Source organism: Emydura macquarii, unplaced genomic scaffold, assembly GCF_026122565.2.
Source record: "Emydura macquarii macquarii isolate MOO-44397 ecotype Brisbane River unplaced genomic scaffold, CSIRO-AGI_Emac_v2 contig_1790, whole genome shotgun sequence".
NCBI classification, from domain to species: Eukaryota; Metazoa; Chordata; order Testudines; family Chelidae; genus Emydura; species Emydura macquarii.
In genome coordinates this window covers 20,326,274-20,341,236 of record NW_027131927.1, presented here as the reverse complement: position 1 = coordinate 20,341,236, position 14,963 = coordinate 20,326,274, and the positions used below count along the sequence as shown (strand labels likewise).

The following is a 14,963-nucleotide window of genomic DNA, read 5'->3' as shown; positions in this document are numbered from 1 at the left end:
CAGGACTCTCATTGTTTTGCTAAAAACAGACTAACAGGGCTACCCCTCTGGAACTCATCCTTATAATGTTACTAGTTATGTCCTCTCAACCTTAACTCTATCTTAAATGTAGTTTGTGTCTGGGAACTAGAGATTTTATATCCTCTCCCCCACCCCCAAATGATAGACAAATATAGACATAAAATGAAAGGGGAGCGGGAAGGGAAAATCTCAGACTATTCCATTTTCCCTTGTAGGTAAAATCCTGCCAAGGAATTAATTTATGAAAAGGCTAAGGATGGTTAAAATATAAACCTAACTCAGAAAGCTCTGTTCAGAATTATAATCAGTCCCTTTTGTCCTCATTACTTCATGTAGTAATTCAACTTTGAACTTATTTTGAGAAAGTGACAGAGCAGGAACAATTTTAAATGTATTTTATATTAACGCTAATAAACTTAGCAGAATAAAGTGTGGCTATTACAATTCACTGCAAGTACCATTACACTTTGATATAGTTTACCAAGATATGTCAGAAGCTATTTTCCATTCCATCTTTATTTATTAGTGCCATGCAGAAGATTCTAAGGCAGTTTTCCTTTTTGTTGGAGTTTAACAAGCTAAGGCAGGGGTGTCAAACATACGGCCCGCGGGCCAGAAATGGCCCGCCAGCCTTTTTGGTCTGGCCCGCGAGGTCCGTGTGCGTGGCGGTGAGATGTTGCAGCGTTCTGCTGGGGCCGGCAGCCGCGAGATCTCGCGGCGTTGTGCTGGGCCGGCAGCCGCCAGAGCACAACGCCGCGAGATCTCGCGAGATGTCGCTGTGTTGGGGCCGGCAGCCGCGACATCTCGCGGCGTTGTGTTGGGGCCAGCAGCCGCCAGAGCACAACGCCGCGAGATCTCGCGAGATGTCGCTGTGCTGGGCCGGCAGCCGCGATATCTCGCGGCGTTGTGCTGGGCCGGCAGCCGCCAGAGCACAACGCCGCGAGATCTCGCGAGATGTCGTGGCATTGTGCTCTGGCGGCAGTGCGCCAAAGGCTGGAGAAGGACAGGGTGGTCTTGGGGCATTGCGCAGAGCGCTATCTGTGGGAGACTGCGCTCCAAAAGGCTGGAGAAGGACAGGGTGGTCTTGGGGCATTGCGCAGAGCGCTATCTGTGGGAGACTGCGCTCCAAAAGGCTGGAGAAGGACAGGGTGGTCTTGGGGCATTGCGCAGAGCGCTATCTGTGGGAGACTGCGCTCCAAAAGGCTGGAGAGGGACAGGGTGGTCTTGGGGCATCACAGAACGCTGTGTATGCCAGACTGTTATAATGATATCTTGCATACACAACCTTGTGTAAGCTGGGCCTTGTACATACATACGCAGCCTTGTGTAAGCTGGGCCTTGTACATACATACACAGCCTTGTGTAGGGCCTTATAATTATGTTAGCAAAGAAAAGAAAATTGGAGAAAGAACATCGTGTGGTTCAAGAGAGGTGGAGAAATTTGTATTTCTTTGCTGAACTGAATGGAAAGCCAACATGTTTGATTTGTACGCAGCATATAGCTGTTGCCAAAGAGTACAATGTTCGGAGGCACTATGATACCAAGCATGCTGAGAAATATGATAAATATATTGGAAAGTTGCGTGAGGACAAAGTTTCTGAATTGGAGAAGTTATTGAAAAAGCAGCAATCGCTATTTACAAATGCCCATCAAGTAAGCGAAGCTGCAGTTAAGGCAAGCTACATGATTGCGCATGAACTAGCACAGTCATCAAAACCTTTTTCAGACGGGGAAATGATAAAGAAATGTATGTTAATGACTGCAGAATTAATATGTCCGGAAAAACGGCAAGCCTTTGCAAATATAAGCCTCTCGAGAAACACAGTGGCTGAGAGAATCAGTGATCTGTCAGAGAGCCTTAACAATCAACTAAAGGACAGAGTCAAGTCCTTTGTTGCATTTTCGATTGCAGTTGATGACAGTACGGATGTTAGTGATGTGGCACAGCTTGCAATTTTCATTCGTGGTGTTGATAAAAACATGTGCATAACAGAAGAGTTTGTAGAATTGGTTCCTATGAAAGACACAACAACAGGTGATGATATCTTTAATAATTTGGTGGAAACTTTGGACAGATTAGGTGTAGACTGGATGCAAGCTGTGAGTCTGGCTACAGACGGAGCACCACAAATGGTGGGTAGAAAAGCTGGAGTTGCTGCAAAGTTAAAGGAAAAATTGCTTGCTCTCAATCCGCAAAATCAGTTTTGTAATTTACATTGCATTTTACACCAAGAAGCACTGTGCAGTAAAACACTGAAACTGGATAATGTTTTGGATGTGGTTATAAAAACAGTTAATTTTATACGAGCAAGAGGCCTTCACCACAGACAGTTCAACTGCCTTCTGGAAGCAACTGAGAGACCCCATGGGTTACCATACCACACTGATGTTCGTTGGCTAAGTCGGGGGGCTGTACTGAAACGCTTTTACGAATTGCGTGGTGAAATACAATTGTTTTTGAATCAGAAAGGAAAGGTTATGCCTGAACTGCAGGATAATGAATGGCTTCAAGATCTTGCTTTTATGGTGGACATCATGGAACACCTGAACTGTCTCAACACAAAGATGCAGGGACGCAACAAATTGGTGACAGATGTTTTTGACAGCATTACTGCTTTCGAGATTAAACTTCAGCTTTGGGAAAAGCAACTTTCAGATAATAATCCCGCACACTTTCCAACTTTAAAATCTCAACGCAACACAGCTAAGTTTCATTGTGATGCTCTCACAAAAAAGTACAGCAGCAAAATTTCCAACTTAAGAAATGAATTCCAGGCAAGGTTTTCTGACTTCAAATACCTTCAGAAAGACTTTGCAATTTTCCGTAACCCATTTTCTGTCAATGCGCATGAGCTCTCAGAGGAGCTTCAGATGGAAATAATCGAACTGCAGTGTGATTCTGTTCTGAGGGATAAGTTTTCCAGTGTTGATGTTGGAACATTTTATCAGTATGTAGGACCAAATTACCCCAGGCTGAAGTTTTTGCTTCAAAAATTCTGTCCATGTTTGGGACAACGTATGTCTGTGAACAGCTCTTTTCTGTAATGAACGTCAACAAGTCAGGATTTCGTTCTCAACTTACTGATTCACACCTGAATGCAATACTGAAGCTTGCCACAGCCCAGTGCCTTGCTCCAGACTTTGATGCAGTGGTCCAAAGTAAGAGGTGTCAGGCATCAGGAAGCAGCAGTAGCAGTAAATAAAGTACTATAATTCTTAATCATTGATCGATTCTTTTAATCGTAAAATAGTAGTTGTAGCAGTGAATTTACTGAAGTTTTATATAGCTGATATCTAGCAAATAAAATATAATACTACATAAAAATGGTTGTGCCTTGTATTTCGATTTATGGTATGTATGGCCCACTTGAAGTACATTTACTTCAAATCTGGCCCGCCATAGCAAATGAGTTTGACACCCCTGAGCTAAGGATTCTATCAACACAGAATCTATTTGAAATTTATCACATCCAGAACTTTCAGCACAGGTATAGACTTTTATAAAGAAAAAGTTATCAGACGTTTTCACTTGATTTGATATAAAAGTGATTACAACTCCTTTTGACAATATCAACGGATACTTACTAAATCTATCAAAAGATGTGAAAAATACAAGACTACTTACATTAATATTGGACAACGGACATTCCTTTCTGGCAAGTTTAAAGGCAAAATAAGATACTTGAAAGATATCAGGTCTCCGTTCTTGATCTGGTTCAAGCATGTACCCTGTAAAAGTGGATTGATTAAATTTCTCTAATAGCAATTAAAGAAAATTTGCCTACGACACACTACAAATGAGAGTAAATGAGAATTAAGCTACTTTACCAACTGATTTAGAATTTATTCATTTCAAAAAGTAGTTTTTACTTCTTTCAGAAGAGTACTGAGCTAGAATGGTTTCGGTTGCCAATGGTATGCAGATAGTACTATATCTTTTTACTCTTTTCCTTGTGTGGAAAGAGAGAAAAAATTGCATTACCAGTCCTGAACCTCAACTGAATCAGTTAACAGCAGATTTGTAAGGACAGCTAGGGATGTTATAAAACAACCTGCAAAGTGCTACACTAATAAGTTAAAAAAGGCAGTTAATCTCTCCATGAGCTAGGTCAGAGTTACGTCTTCAAAACTTTTTGCTCCATTACCAGAATGAAAACAATTCAGGAGTACCAACTTATTTGAAAGGCATTTTCTGAGACACAGTAATGTAGAACAGTGTGAGCTGATGTGTAAATGCCACTGCATTCGGAATTGTCAACTTTTTTTAATTAGAGGACCCATGCAAAAACCACACACACCACTCAAAATCTAACCAAGGTCCATCTTTGAACTCAAATAATCTTTTCTAAAATTGACATAGCCAATTTTTTCATTAATATATTATTCTATATGAATGTTAAAATGATTAGTTAAATGCAGATTAATTAGAAAAAAGTGGATATTAGACAAGCACCAAGCTATGCATCAGTTACAGAAACAGCAACAGCATTATTAAAAACAAAAACTTGGTGTTAACTGATAATTCATTCTGAAGTACACTCAATTTAATCAGTTAACTACCATAAATAATTAGATTCATTATAGAGAGTAATGGTATTTAACTAACTGGTTTGAATGCAATGCATTCAATATAATAAAAATATACAGAAACATCTAATGCACTGGAGAATTAAGCATCCAACCAAGCTACATTTTTAAACAAAGAATATTACAAAAAATTCTACAATTTGGACTGGCAAGTTCATATCAGAAGGAAAAACATTTCAGTAAAAGTTCAATTTCAATATTCCAAAGTGTTCTACGCAGAGTAAGAGGGAAAGTATTGTATAAAATTCACTTAGTGTTTAGAGATATTTTAAAATAAATCACTTATTTGATTAAAAGAACAAAACATGAGCAAGCAAACTCTTCCACAATTGCACAAAAGCTTACCTTTTATACATTACAAAGAAACGCAGCTTGGAAACCAAAAAGTTATGTTTAAAAGTATGGCTCTGACACTAAACAGTAATTGGTTTCTTAAATTTATTTTGTAAAGTCTACCCATGCCTGAAATGCTACACATTGCATCCTTTACCTTTAACTCGCTTCAATTTGCCACTGAAAATGATAACCAAAGAATAACCAGACAAATTTTTAAACCTCCTTTTGTACATGATGATATTTATAAGACCTAAGCCAGTCCTGTCCAATCTGAGGCCTAGACACCAGGTGTTGGCCTCAAAAGTGACTACATTAAGAAAAAAATCATATTTGAGTACAAATGAAAAGTGTGTTCCCTAAACAAGTGCAATTTTTTAAAATGAAGTGTTCAAATCAGATCCATCACTTCAAGGAGGAGGCAGGGCACTGTCTCATGCTACATTCCTTAAAACAGCTCTGAGGTGGGAGTGCTCTGAGCTGCTGCTGTCCCTTCCCGGCTGCAGTTTTAACTCCTTTATCACAACAGAAAAGAGAGAAATTCTGGCTCCTTCACTGACTGTTTCCCTGTGGATGCTCCAGAAAGGGCAATATAAGAGCTTCACTGGTTCGGACTGAGCTTAAGGGCACACTGAGCAAAATACCACTCTCCTCCTCAATGAAGAGCAGTCCCGGAGATGCTGAGAAACAACACCTAGTTACAGCTCCCCAATTCTTTGTCCTGGGATGTGCCTCAACTTATGTCAGCTGGCTGTGGCTCCCAAGGGACAATATATCAACTTGGCACAGCCCAGGTGTTCATTCCAATTCAAGTGCCCACCCCAAGCTCTGACATGCTCCCCTTCCAAGAGCTGAAGAGAGGGAGGCATAGGAGCCAGCACAGGTGTAGAGCTAGCAGACTTCCGTACATCAGGGTAAGTCCTGAGTGGTGCACACAGAGAGGACAGTACAGAGAATCAGCCCCAAAATATTGATTGTAGACTCAACCATTCTGAAATATATTTAGCCCTCAGAATTAAGAAGTTGGACTCTACTGTAGTAAAACATTAGCAAATTTCATTCTGAAAGGGAGGTCTAGCTTCTTTTCATGTATCTGCAATAATCAAAGAGCTCAGTCAAAAGGACTAGGAAAATACCATTTAAACAAGATGGCAAGAACGGTATCAGATTGGAGTGGACACTTAAAAGGATGGAAAAGTTGCAGTTTTGCCACCAACATGATTCTAGCCTGGTGCAAAGTTGCTGGAAATGATGGCATCAGAAGTACCTCAGAAAGAACAGGTTCAGGCTTTGCAAATGGGGGAGAGGGGAGCAGAGGAGGGAAGGAGAAATTAGGGCCTCAATTCCTTTAAGTTCCCCTAGCTAATAGAAGTAATATACTGCAGCTAGGAGAAACTGTGTGCAGCCCTCCTCCTCTGAAAGAGAGATGTCATAAGACGACTTTTGACAAATAGGAGGTTAAAAAGATAGATGCCTGTGGCTCAAAAGGATTTGGAGGCATACTCGAACTCATCCTGGATTTTAGTGCCCTGCTAAATACATGAAAAAAAAAACCACCTGTAGTCTTGTGTGAACCACGACCACAGGATAAGTTACGATTGACTAATGTATACATTGGTCAGAAATTTGCCAATGAAGTCTGTATACTGAACTCAGCAGATGACAAACTGACAAATACAGAAACAATTATAAAATAGAAAAATATTTCCTAGATTTTGAACAAGAAGTTTAAAACAAGAACATTTCAGGAAACTTTAAAAGTGTATCAGCCCAGGCTTTAGCAACAATTTCTGGGTAAGCTTTACTGACAACCTGGGAAACCAACTAAAACATTGGAACACTAGGAATCAAGGAAGGTCATAAGAATAAACAACTAAAAATAGATCTGATTTGAAAGAGTGTTTGTGTCAAATTAAATGTAACTTTAAAGTGAGAGAATCTTCCTCATCTCTGGTGTTCATGGCCAGGTTTCTGGATTTAATTCTGATGAAAGTTCTGTTCTTATTTCTAGTTATTTTTCTCCAGATAGAAAGCATTTTAGTGGAAGTATATCAATGGAAATTTGAGACTGGTCTAGATGGACAACATTTTCTAAAACTGATCTTGCATTATCTACAAAGAAGCAGTACTGTTTTTATTCTTTGAAAAAAGATTGTGCGCGCAGAGGTACATTTAAAGTCCTTAACTTCAGAGCAATTATTATTTATGTCTATGATTTAACAAAGATTTTTTTCCAGAATTTTAAATTTTTTCTGTTTTTCTGTCCCTGGTAGCTTCTTCACTTAATTACAGCAATATAGGGCTATATTTGGGAGCACTGCAAGGAAGTGCTGGGGAAATTCTGTGCTATATCTCAGCATGGTTTTGGGTTATCTGCAGAATTTTGATATTGCCAGTGTTCTCTATAAATGCTCTTTTTAAAAAATGTGTTTCTTTTCCTTGCTGCAAAAGTATACTTGCAAATATTGCAAAATATCCTTTTTCCAGCCTGTTTGCAGTTCTGTTAACTCAGGAGTAAACTGACAGTTCCTCACACAGTAGTGATAGTAAAAACTGATTATTTAAAAGATTGACATTGTTAATTAGTTTTACTGAAGATCAATTTAGTTCCACTATATATAACCTAGGTTCTCACACCATGACCAAGGTTGCAAGTTTCACATATGTAGTTAGTTGAATGTCCTATCAAATATTTGATATTGTTGGTCCTCAATATAAGTTTTCAACAAGGAGGAGAAGAGAAATTATAGATAAGTGAGGAGATCTGCAGGGAAGATCTTGAGGAAGTGAAAGATCTTAGACAGGGATGTCTTTCTGTAAAAAGATTTTCATATTTTATATTACCTAATGGATTCGTGGCACAGAATGATTTCATTCTGATCTATTAGCCATCAGTCAAATAGAAGAAAAAGGAAACTAGTTTTTGTTCTTCATCAGAGCAGACAATTTTCCTTTTCAAAACATTTCCTCAATGCAATGATCTCCTTTTCCTCCTTAGCAAGACCACAGATTTACTTTGATTTTTCAATCAGTGGAGATAGGGACTCTTCAGAACTTAGAACTAAGGTCTAGAACAGATGTCAGGGCCAGGTTAAATTATGTTTAACTAAAACTTCAAATTCACTGATTTAAAGGACATTAACTATAAGTGCATATTGCAGGTAGGGAAGGTTCACTAGTATATAAAGTCTAACAACTCACAAAATGTTTTTAAGTGTTGCCCAGCTACTTACTTATCAAACAATGTACATTATGGGTATATCGGGAATTGTCTGGAATGGTAAAACTTCCGTCACAAATAGCAACCTGACTCTCCCCAAAGGGAAGTGTGAAGAAACAAAGTTTATACAGCAAGCAGCCAAGTGCCTGTAAAAAAAGAGGGGGGAGGGAGAAAGAGTATTGTCATTGCAAAAGACTAGATAGCAATAAAACTAGTGTTAAAAGTGAAGCTAGATTTAACAAACGCCAGTCACTACTGATGCCTGCCATAGATTCTGAACATGGTAACATTTTGAGCGAACAACAGTCAGTTGACTAACTTGGGAATGTAAGCAATGAAGTGATATGAAGCAGTTCTAGAAATGCTTTTGCCCCACTAACTAGATGCCAGACAGCAAAAAAGCAGTTAACTTAAATAAATTCAGACTCTAATATTTTTGTTTTTAATTAAAAAACCTATTTTTATATCATATATATATGTATGTTTTTGAATTATATCTTATATACTTATATAACTTATATTTTTGTTTTTGAATTAAAAAACCCATTCTTTAATTCAGGTGAATAGTTCCAATATGTGTTTATACATAAAAACTGCATGTGCAGAACACCCATCTATTCTGACAAATAAGAGTCCTTGAACTCATGTTATTTTCCCATAAACCTTTTGATGTAATCTAATCAAGATGCACCTGTTCATGTGTATAAGAACAGTAATCAGGAAGTTGTTTTCCCATTTCAGTAATCTGAAAAAGTTCTTAATTCCTCATGAGGTATTATGTATGAGGACAATGAAAGTGCCATATTTCATACAGTAATCAGTTTTACCCTTGTTTAATTTCCTCAATGTTTTTAGTAATTAAAAAAGTGTTGTAGCAATATTGTGCCAGGATACTGAAGACACAAGGTGCGTGTTGTAGTATTTTTTATTGGACCAACTTCTACTGGTGAAAGACAAGCTTTCAAACTACACAGAGTTTTTCTTCCGCTCTGGGAAAGATACTAGAGCATCACAAGGTGGAAAAGATTGTTTAGCGTAAGTAGTTATCACATATTGTAAGAGACCATTCACGATGAAGTGGCCTGTGAACATCTCTGTAGTCATAGGACAAAAAAGTAGGAAGCTAGCGGGTGACAGATTGTTGCAATAAGCCATAAATCCAGTGTCTTTATTAAGACCATGATTTCTAGAGTCTAGCATGGTTATGAATTTAAGATCCCAGGTTCATCTTTCAAAAGCGTTATGCAGGTTTTCTTTGAGAACGAGGACTGAGGTCAGATATGGAGTGATAACTTTGTGAAAAGTGTTGGCTCATGAGTGATTTTTTTGGGGGGGGGGGGGGGAGGGGGTCTTCTATCATTTTTCAATTGAGTTCATTCGAGAGAGTAGGGATGTCTGGTTTCACCCACATAGTTGTTATTGGGATATTTAGCACACTGGATGAGGTACACCATGTTGCCATAGACATATGTAGGACACGTGAATCCTGAAAGGTACATTATGGGGGGTTATTGATCATCATAGCAGCGGAGAGAAGTCTGCTGGTTTTGCATCTGTTATGCCAGGGTCTGGAGACACTGAGTTGGTGTGTACTTGTCTGTGGGGAGCTTGCTTCTGTTGATGAGCTTGGTGAGGGGGTGCTTGAAGGCCAGAAAACAGGGTTCAGAAAAGATTTTTCAGGATGTGGTCTCCATCAAGTATGGGCTGTAATTGTTTGATGACACCCTATATAGGTATCATGGTGTGAGGGTGAAACCAGACAATGACTACACTCTCAAGTGAACTCACAGTCCTATAACTGAAGAGGTGTCAACTGGCCCACTTCATCTTGAATGGCCTCTTTGGCCTGGCCTACACTACAGAGTTAGGTCAACATAAGCTGCCTTACCTAACTCCGTAAGTGGCTACACTAAAATGTATCTCCCACTGATGTAAGTCACCCATTACATCAACTTAACTCCACCTCTGCAAGAGGCGTAGAGCTTAGGTTGATGTAGTTAGGGCGACAAAGTGTCTATGTAGACACTGTGTTACTTACATCACCTGTTGACTGTCAGCCGGAGCCTGAGCTGTCAGCCCCACATGGGACTCACAGCTGGAGTCCCACAACCATGTGCTGTCAGCCCTGGGGACTCAGCTGTTAATGCCCACATTGCCCCATACAGTTAAAAAATCGATGGAAGTGACCTGGAGAGGATGCACACCACCACCAGACAGAGCATAATGTGGACATTAAAAAACCGCAGTATTTACCTCGGTGGCTGTATGTCAACCTAACTTAGGTCAATTTAATTTTGTAGTGTAGACTTGCCCTTAAAATGTGCATTAATTACTTATGTTAAACAATCTTTTCCACCTTGTATTTAGCTGTGACACTCTGGATGCACACTGCGATAAAGAACCGGTGGCATTAAACATCAGAGCCTGGGTCTCCCCCTCTCACAGATCGCAAGGCCCAGATTCCAGCTTGAACTCAAATATCTACAATGCAATTTTATAGTCCTGCAGCCCAATTCAGCTGACCTGGGCCAGCCACGGCCATGCCACAGGTCTTTTATCAGAGTGTATACTTAACCTCCTCGTATCTTTCACAGACCTGAAGAGCTCTATGTACTTTGAAAGCTAGTCTCTTTCACAAACAGAGGCTGGAACAATAAAAGAGATAACCTCACCCATCTTGTTTTTTTAGTAATTAAAAGGTGTTTAGCAAACTATATCAGCCATTCATTACAAATATTTATTTTTGTATTAAATACCTTATTTTCTCATTTTTACTTTTCTCCATGCACTCAAATGATGTCCAGCTGGTAGTTACTGAACTTTGCATTCTGATTATATAGAGTGTAATAATCAGCAAATATAGTACTCTATCTTTAATGCACTCTGCAAATATTCACTAAATATCAAATCATTAGTAACAATGAAATCTTATTTATTACACTGAAAAAACATCACTGACATGCCTGAATATGTAAGAGCAGGTCACCTATTCAGTCTGACGTATTTAATCATACTACTGTATAAAGAAGTTTCTATTAAAGCAATTGTTAACCAATTAACAGAAGTAAGAGCAAGGGAAAATACTAATGTTGCCTACATTTTGCAACAGTAGGCTAAAGAAAAAATATTTATCCAAATAATAACCCCCCTTTGCATTTACAGTAGGTCACATGCCAATCATTTTTGTAGGTAAAGACAAAACCATTTTCTAAAGCTGTATCTCTATTACCATTTCCCACACACGTTAGCTTCTTGCACAAAAGTATCTCTCTCACTCACTGCAAAGCCTGAACTTTGTATTTTCTGCGTAGTTACTTTCCTTTTAGCATTTTTTACTCTTAATAAAGCAGAACAACTCTGCAACATCTTTATTTATCTTCCTTACCCAGATATCTGCCTTGGTAGTAACTGGTTTTCCTCCATAAAGATTAATCATTTCAGGAGCTCTGTATGACAGTGTTGTATACCTAGCAGAAAATAAGTAAATTGGAACGGAGATGAAATGGAAGATTTGGTGAGAATTGCTGTATACCTTTATTACCCCCATTCATAAACTACTACACACTAATAATTTTTTAATATAGATAACTGTCAGCTACAGATTACTTATACACTGTGTAAAATAGTAAGTCATCTGCGGCATTCCTGTCAACAATAAATGTCTCATGGATTGACATTGACCATCTAAGGGGCCATGGCAACAGATGCTCTATATGTGAGCTAAAGCTTTTGTTTTATGGAAAGCTTAATCCTTTCCGGTTTTCTATGCTTTTAGAAGCATTACAAAGTTGCAATTATTGCAAAATCAAATATACCTAGTTTATGAACAAAAAAAGTTTGCCTAAGGTATAACACTGGGCCAGCAAAGGTTAAAAAATGAGCAAGCCGGATGACCTGTAAGTAACCTTTACAGCAGGGTTCTCAAACTGGGGGTTGTGGGAGGGGGGGTCACGAGGTTATTGGGGGGAGGAGGGAGATTGTGAGCTGTCAGCCCTCCGTGCATGCCAGTAAGGATGGCATGGCATGGGGATCATCACCTTTCTTTTGGGGCGGGGGGGTCGTCACAGCCTGAAATATTTTCAAGGGGGGTCCCAGTAAAAAAAATTTGAGAACCCGTTTTAAGGACATATCGAGAGGGTATTGCAATGGTAAACAGGGCCATTCTTTGTCGATAGTTATCCAAGTAGACTAGAATCTTTAACCTGTTTGCCTGTATTGTTAGAGAATCAAGGAGTTTACGTTTACCTGCATCCTTTTAGAAATCTAACAATAGATCTAATTAGTTTGCAAATGCTAAATCCTGTTCCTGTTTTATAATAGTTCATTATTGTATTCCATTGACTCTGACATCAAAAGGGGATATAATTTAGATTGGACTTGAGGTGTAATACTACTATTGTCCTCATTTGTCATTGAGGCATATAATTCCACAGAGTAAACCACCTGTGAACTACCTTGATAATTTGAATGGTTGTTGGCTAAGGGTACTTCTGAGGATGAACCCATTGAATAGAGATCACAAACTATTGGCTTGCTTTCATCAAAGTCCATGGAGTTGCCTGTCAACATCCAGCCTGCTTCAACTACAAAGGAAAGCTTCATGCCTGATGCTTTCCTCGCTGGTCTGCTTAAACTTTAACTGGAAAGATGTAAGCCATAGAACCGAAGCCTCCAGATAGATACATGGACTTCTCATGGAAAAACTAACAGATGCTACACCTGAACCGCCTATTGGATTATACCCATTTGAATTGATTCCAGAAAGACTTACAAATCAGCAGCCTCACCATCTCTGCTATGAAGCTGACCTGAGAACTTTACACACTTGTATGTATATTGATCTCCAACATTTAAAACTTTTTTTCTTTCATTGATAAATCTGAGATTTAGTTAATAAGGATTGGCTGCAAGCATTATTTGTGTGAGATCTAAAATATTCATTGACCTGGTGGGTAATGTGTCTGATCCTTTGGGACTGGTAGAAACTTTAAGTATGGTGAATAAGGTTTTCAGTAACCCCTCACTAGACTTGGCTGTCTCGGTGGCAGCCAAGGGCTGAAATGCCTAAAGCGGACTGTGTTGGCTTCCTGTTAAACAGTGTGGCACTACAGAAGGCCAGATTACTGGCTTGATGAATCTAATTATAGAATAAACCACCAGTTTTGGGGATTGTCTTTTCTGAGTGTGACATTCTCAGTGTGGCACATCCAGACACCTAGTCACGTAAGTTATCAACCTCATTTTAATAAAATCAGGGAAATGAAAATCTATAACAAGAAATAAATGTTTATTTTCAGAAGCAGCTAAGAAAAACTAATTCCAAATTACACCTTAAATTGGGGAATTTTAACTTCTCTCATTTTTTGGGTATCTTATTCACATTCGTCTAAAGGCATTACACACTAACAGTTCAGTCCCCTGTTGAAGTTCTCTTAGCAACATGAAGCTAATGGTGGAAATATGGAGCATGGAAGGAAAAAGATGGAGCTAGAAAAGCCAAGAAGGATTTTTTCAGAACAGTATGTCTACTTCTATTTTTTACAACTTTTCTTGATAAATACTGCACTCAAAGCCAAACCCAGATGCCGAAGTTACATGTTTGAACTGATTCTTGATAATTAAAAACAAAAGCATATTCATGGGATATTGAGTCTCATGCTTGAAATAACCGTGTGCTTATAAAATGTAACATCATTCCCAAATATAAGTATATGTACCTTAAGAAGTAGTTTCAAAATATGGAAAATAAATGTACCCCTTTAAGTCCTAAATAATACACAGTTACTCTTCAGCACCAACTATCATTAGCAGGCAACAAAATAAATTTTTAAACTTGAACACATCCACAATTTCTCTGATTAAACATAGTGGAAAGGGCATGGATGTTATTCGATCCATCATTAGGACAGATCTAGACCTTAGTAAGTTAGTATGAAGCCTTTTTCCAGTGTCAGCAACTATTCTGGCTAATTGAACCTGTTCTCATCTATTTTTCTAATTAGTCATCTTACAATAGCACCCCGATGCCCCAATGCAGGATCAGGGCTTCATTGTGCTTACAAACCTGCACTTCAAATAACTCTGAATCTAAGGTTTCAACATTCTGCAATTAAAAATGTACTGGTACAGCAGTTCACTTGTACAGTGGAAATTGCAGGTTGGGGGTCTAAATAGGGACAAAAGGAGGCTTAGAATGCAGCAGGAAATTAGGGGGAAGAGCTGAGACAGTAAAAGTAATACAAGGTTGCATATATTCCAAGTGAAAAGTTCAACCTGGAGTCTTCAAACTTTTTATAATTAACACTGTCACTTTAAGTATAGTCACTTTAAATTTTGCAGGAATTGTCTGCAGATGAATTGAAATAGTATCAACATTACCAGGTATTCCTACTATCTAGCTCTGTCTATTTTGGGTATTCGTATAGCTCTGATCACTAAGGAAGTGGATAAAACATTCCCATTAACAGGAGTTGTGCACTTAAATCAATCACCAGGAACACTAATTTGTTCCTACTCAGGCCTTTATGTTTCCATTAATGTATATAACATACAATAAGTTCTGTGCTGGTAAGAAAATTAATTAGTGCTTACGAATAGCTACTTAAATGAACTTACTTTTTAATTTCTTCTTCAACTACATTAACACCATCTTTCTGGGGATTAAGATATCTGTTAGTGGCACTGCCAAAGTCACAAAGGACATAGTTTCCATTGTCATTCAGCAAAATATTCTCTACCTTAAAAGGAAAAATAAAATGTAATCAGGAACATTGACAAACTGAAAGACAAAATCGTGCAGTG

The 14,963-nt window shown here is 38.6% G+C and overlaps 1 protein-coding gene across 3 annotated transcripts in view; it reads right to left on the bottom strand.

Annotated features, from left to right (window-relative positions):
• BMP2K (BMP2 inducible kinase) overlaps positions 1–14,963 on the bottom strand; it is a 112,024-nt gene that overhangs the window by 56,651 nt on the left and 40,410 nt on the right. For all 3 annotated transcript variants that reach the window (XR_010921516.1, XM_067557084.1, XM_067557085.1), the window contains exons 5-8: positions 14,778–14,899; positions 11,548–11,629; positions 8,176–8,308; positions 3,648–3,751 (exon numbers count right to left, since the gene is read on the bottom strand). Coding sequence is in view for 2 of the 3 variants with exons in the window: in XM_067557084.1 (XP_067413185.1) it covers positions 3,648–3,751; positions 8,176–8,308; positions 11,548–11,629; positions 14,778–14,899 (441 nt within the window). In the remaining variant the exon portion in view is untranslated. The remainder of the gene's footprint in view (positions 1–3,647; positions 3,752–8,175; positions 8,309–11,547; positions 11,630–14,777; positions 14,900–14,963) is intronic.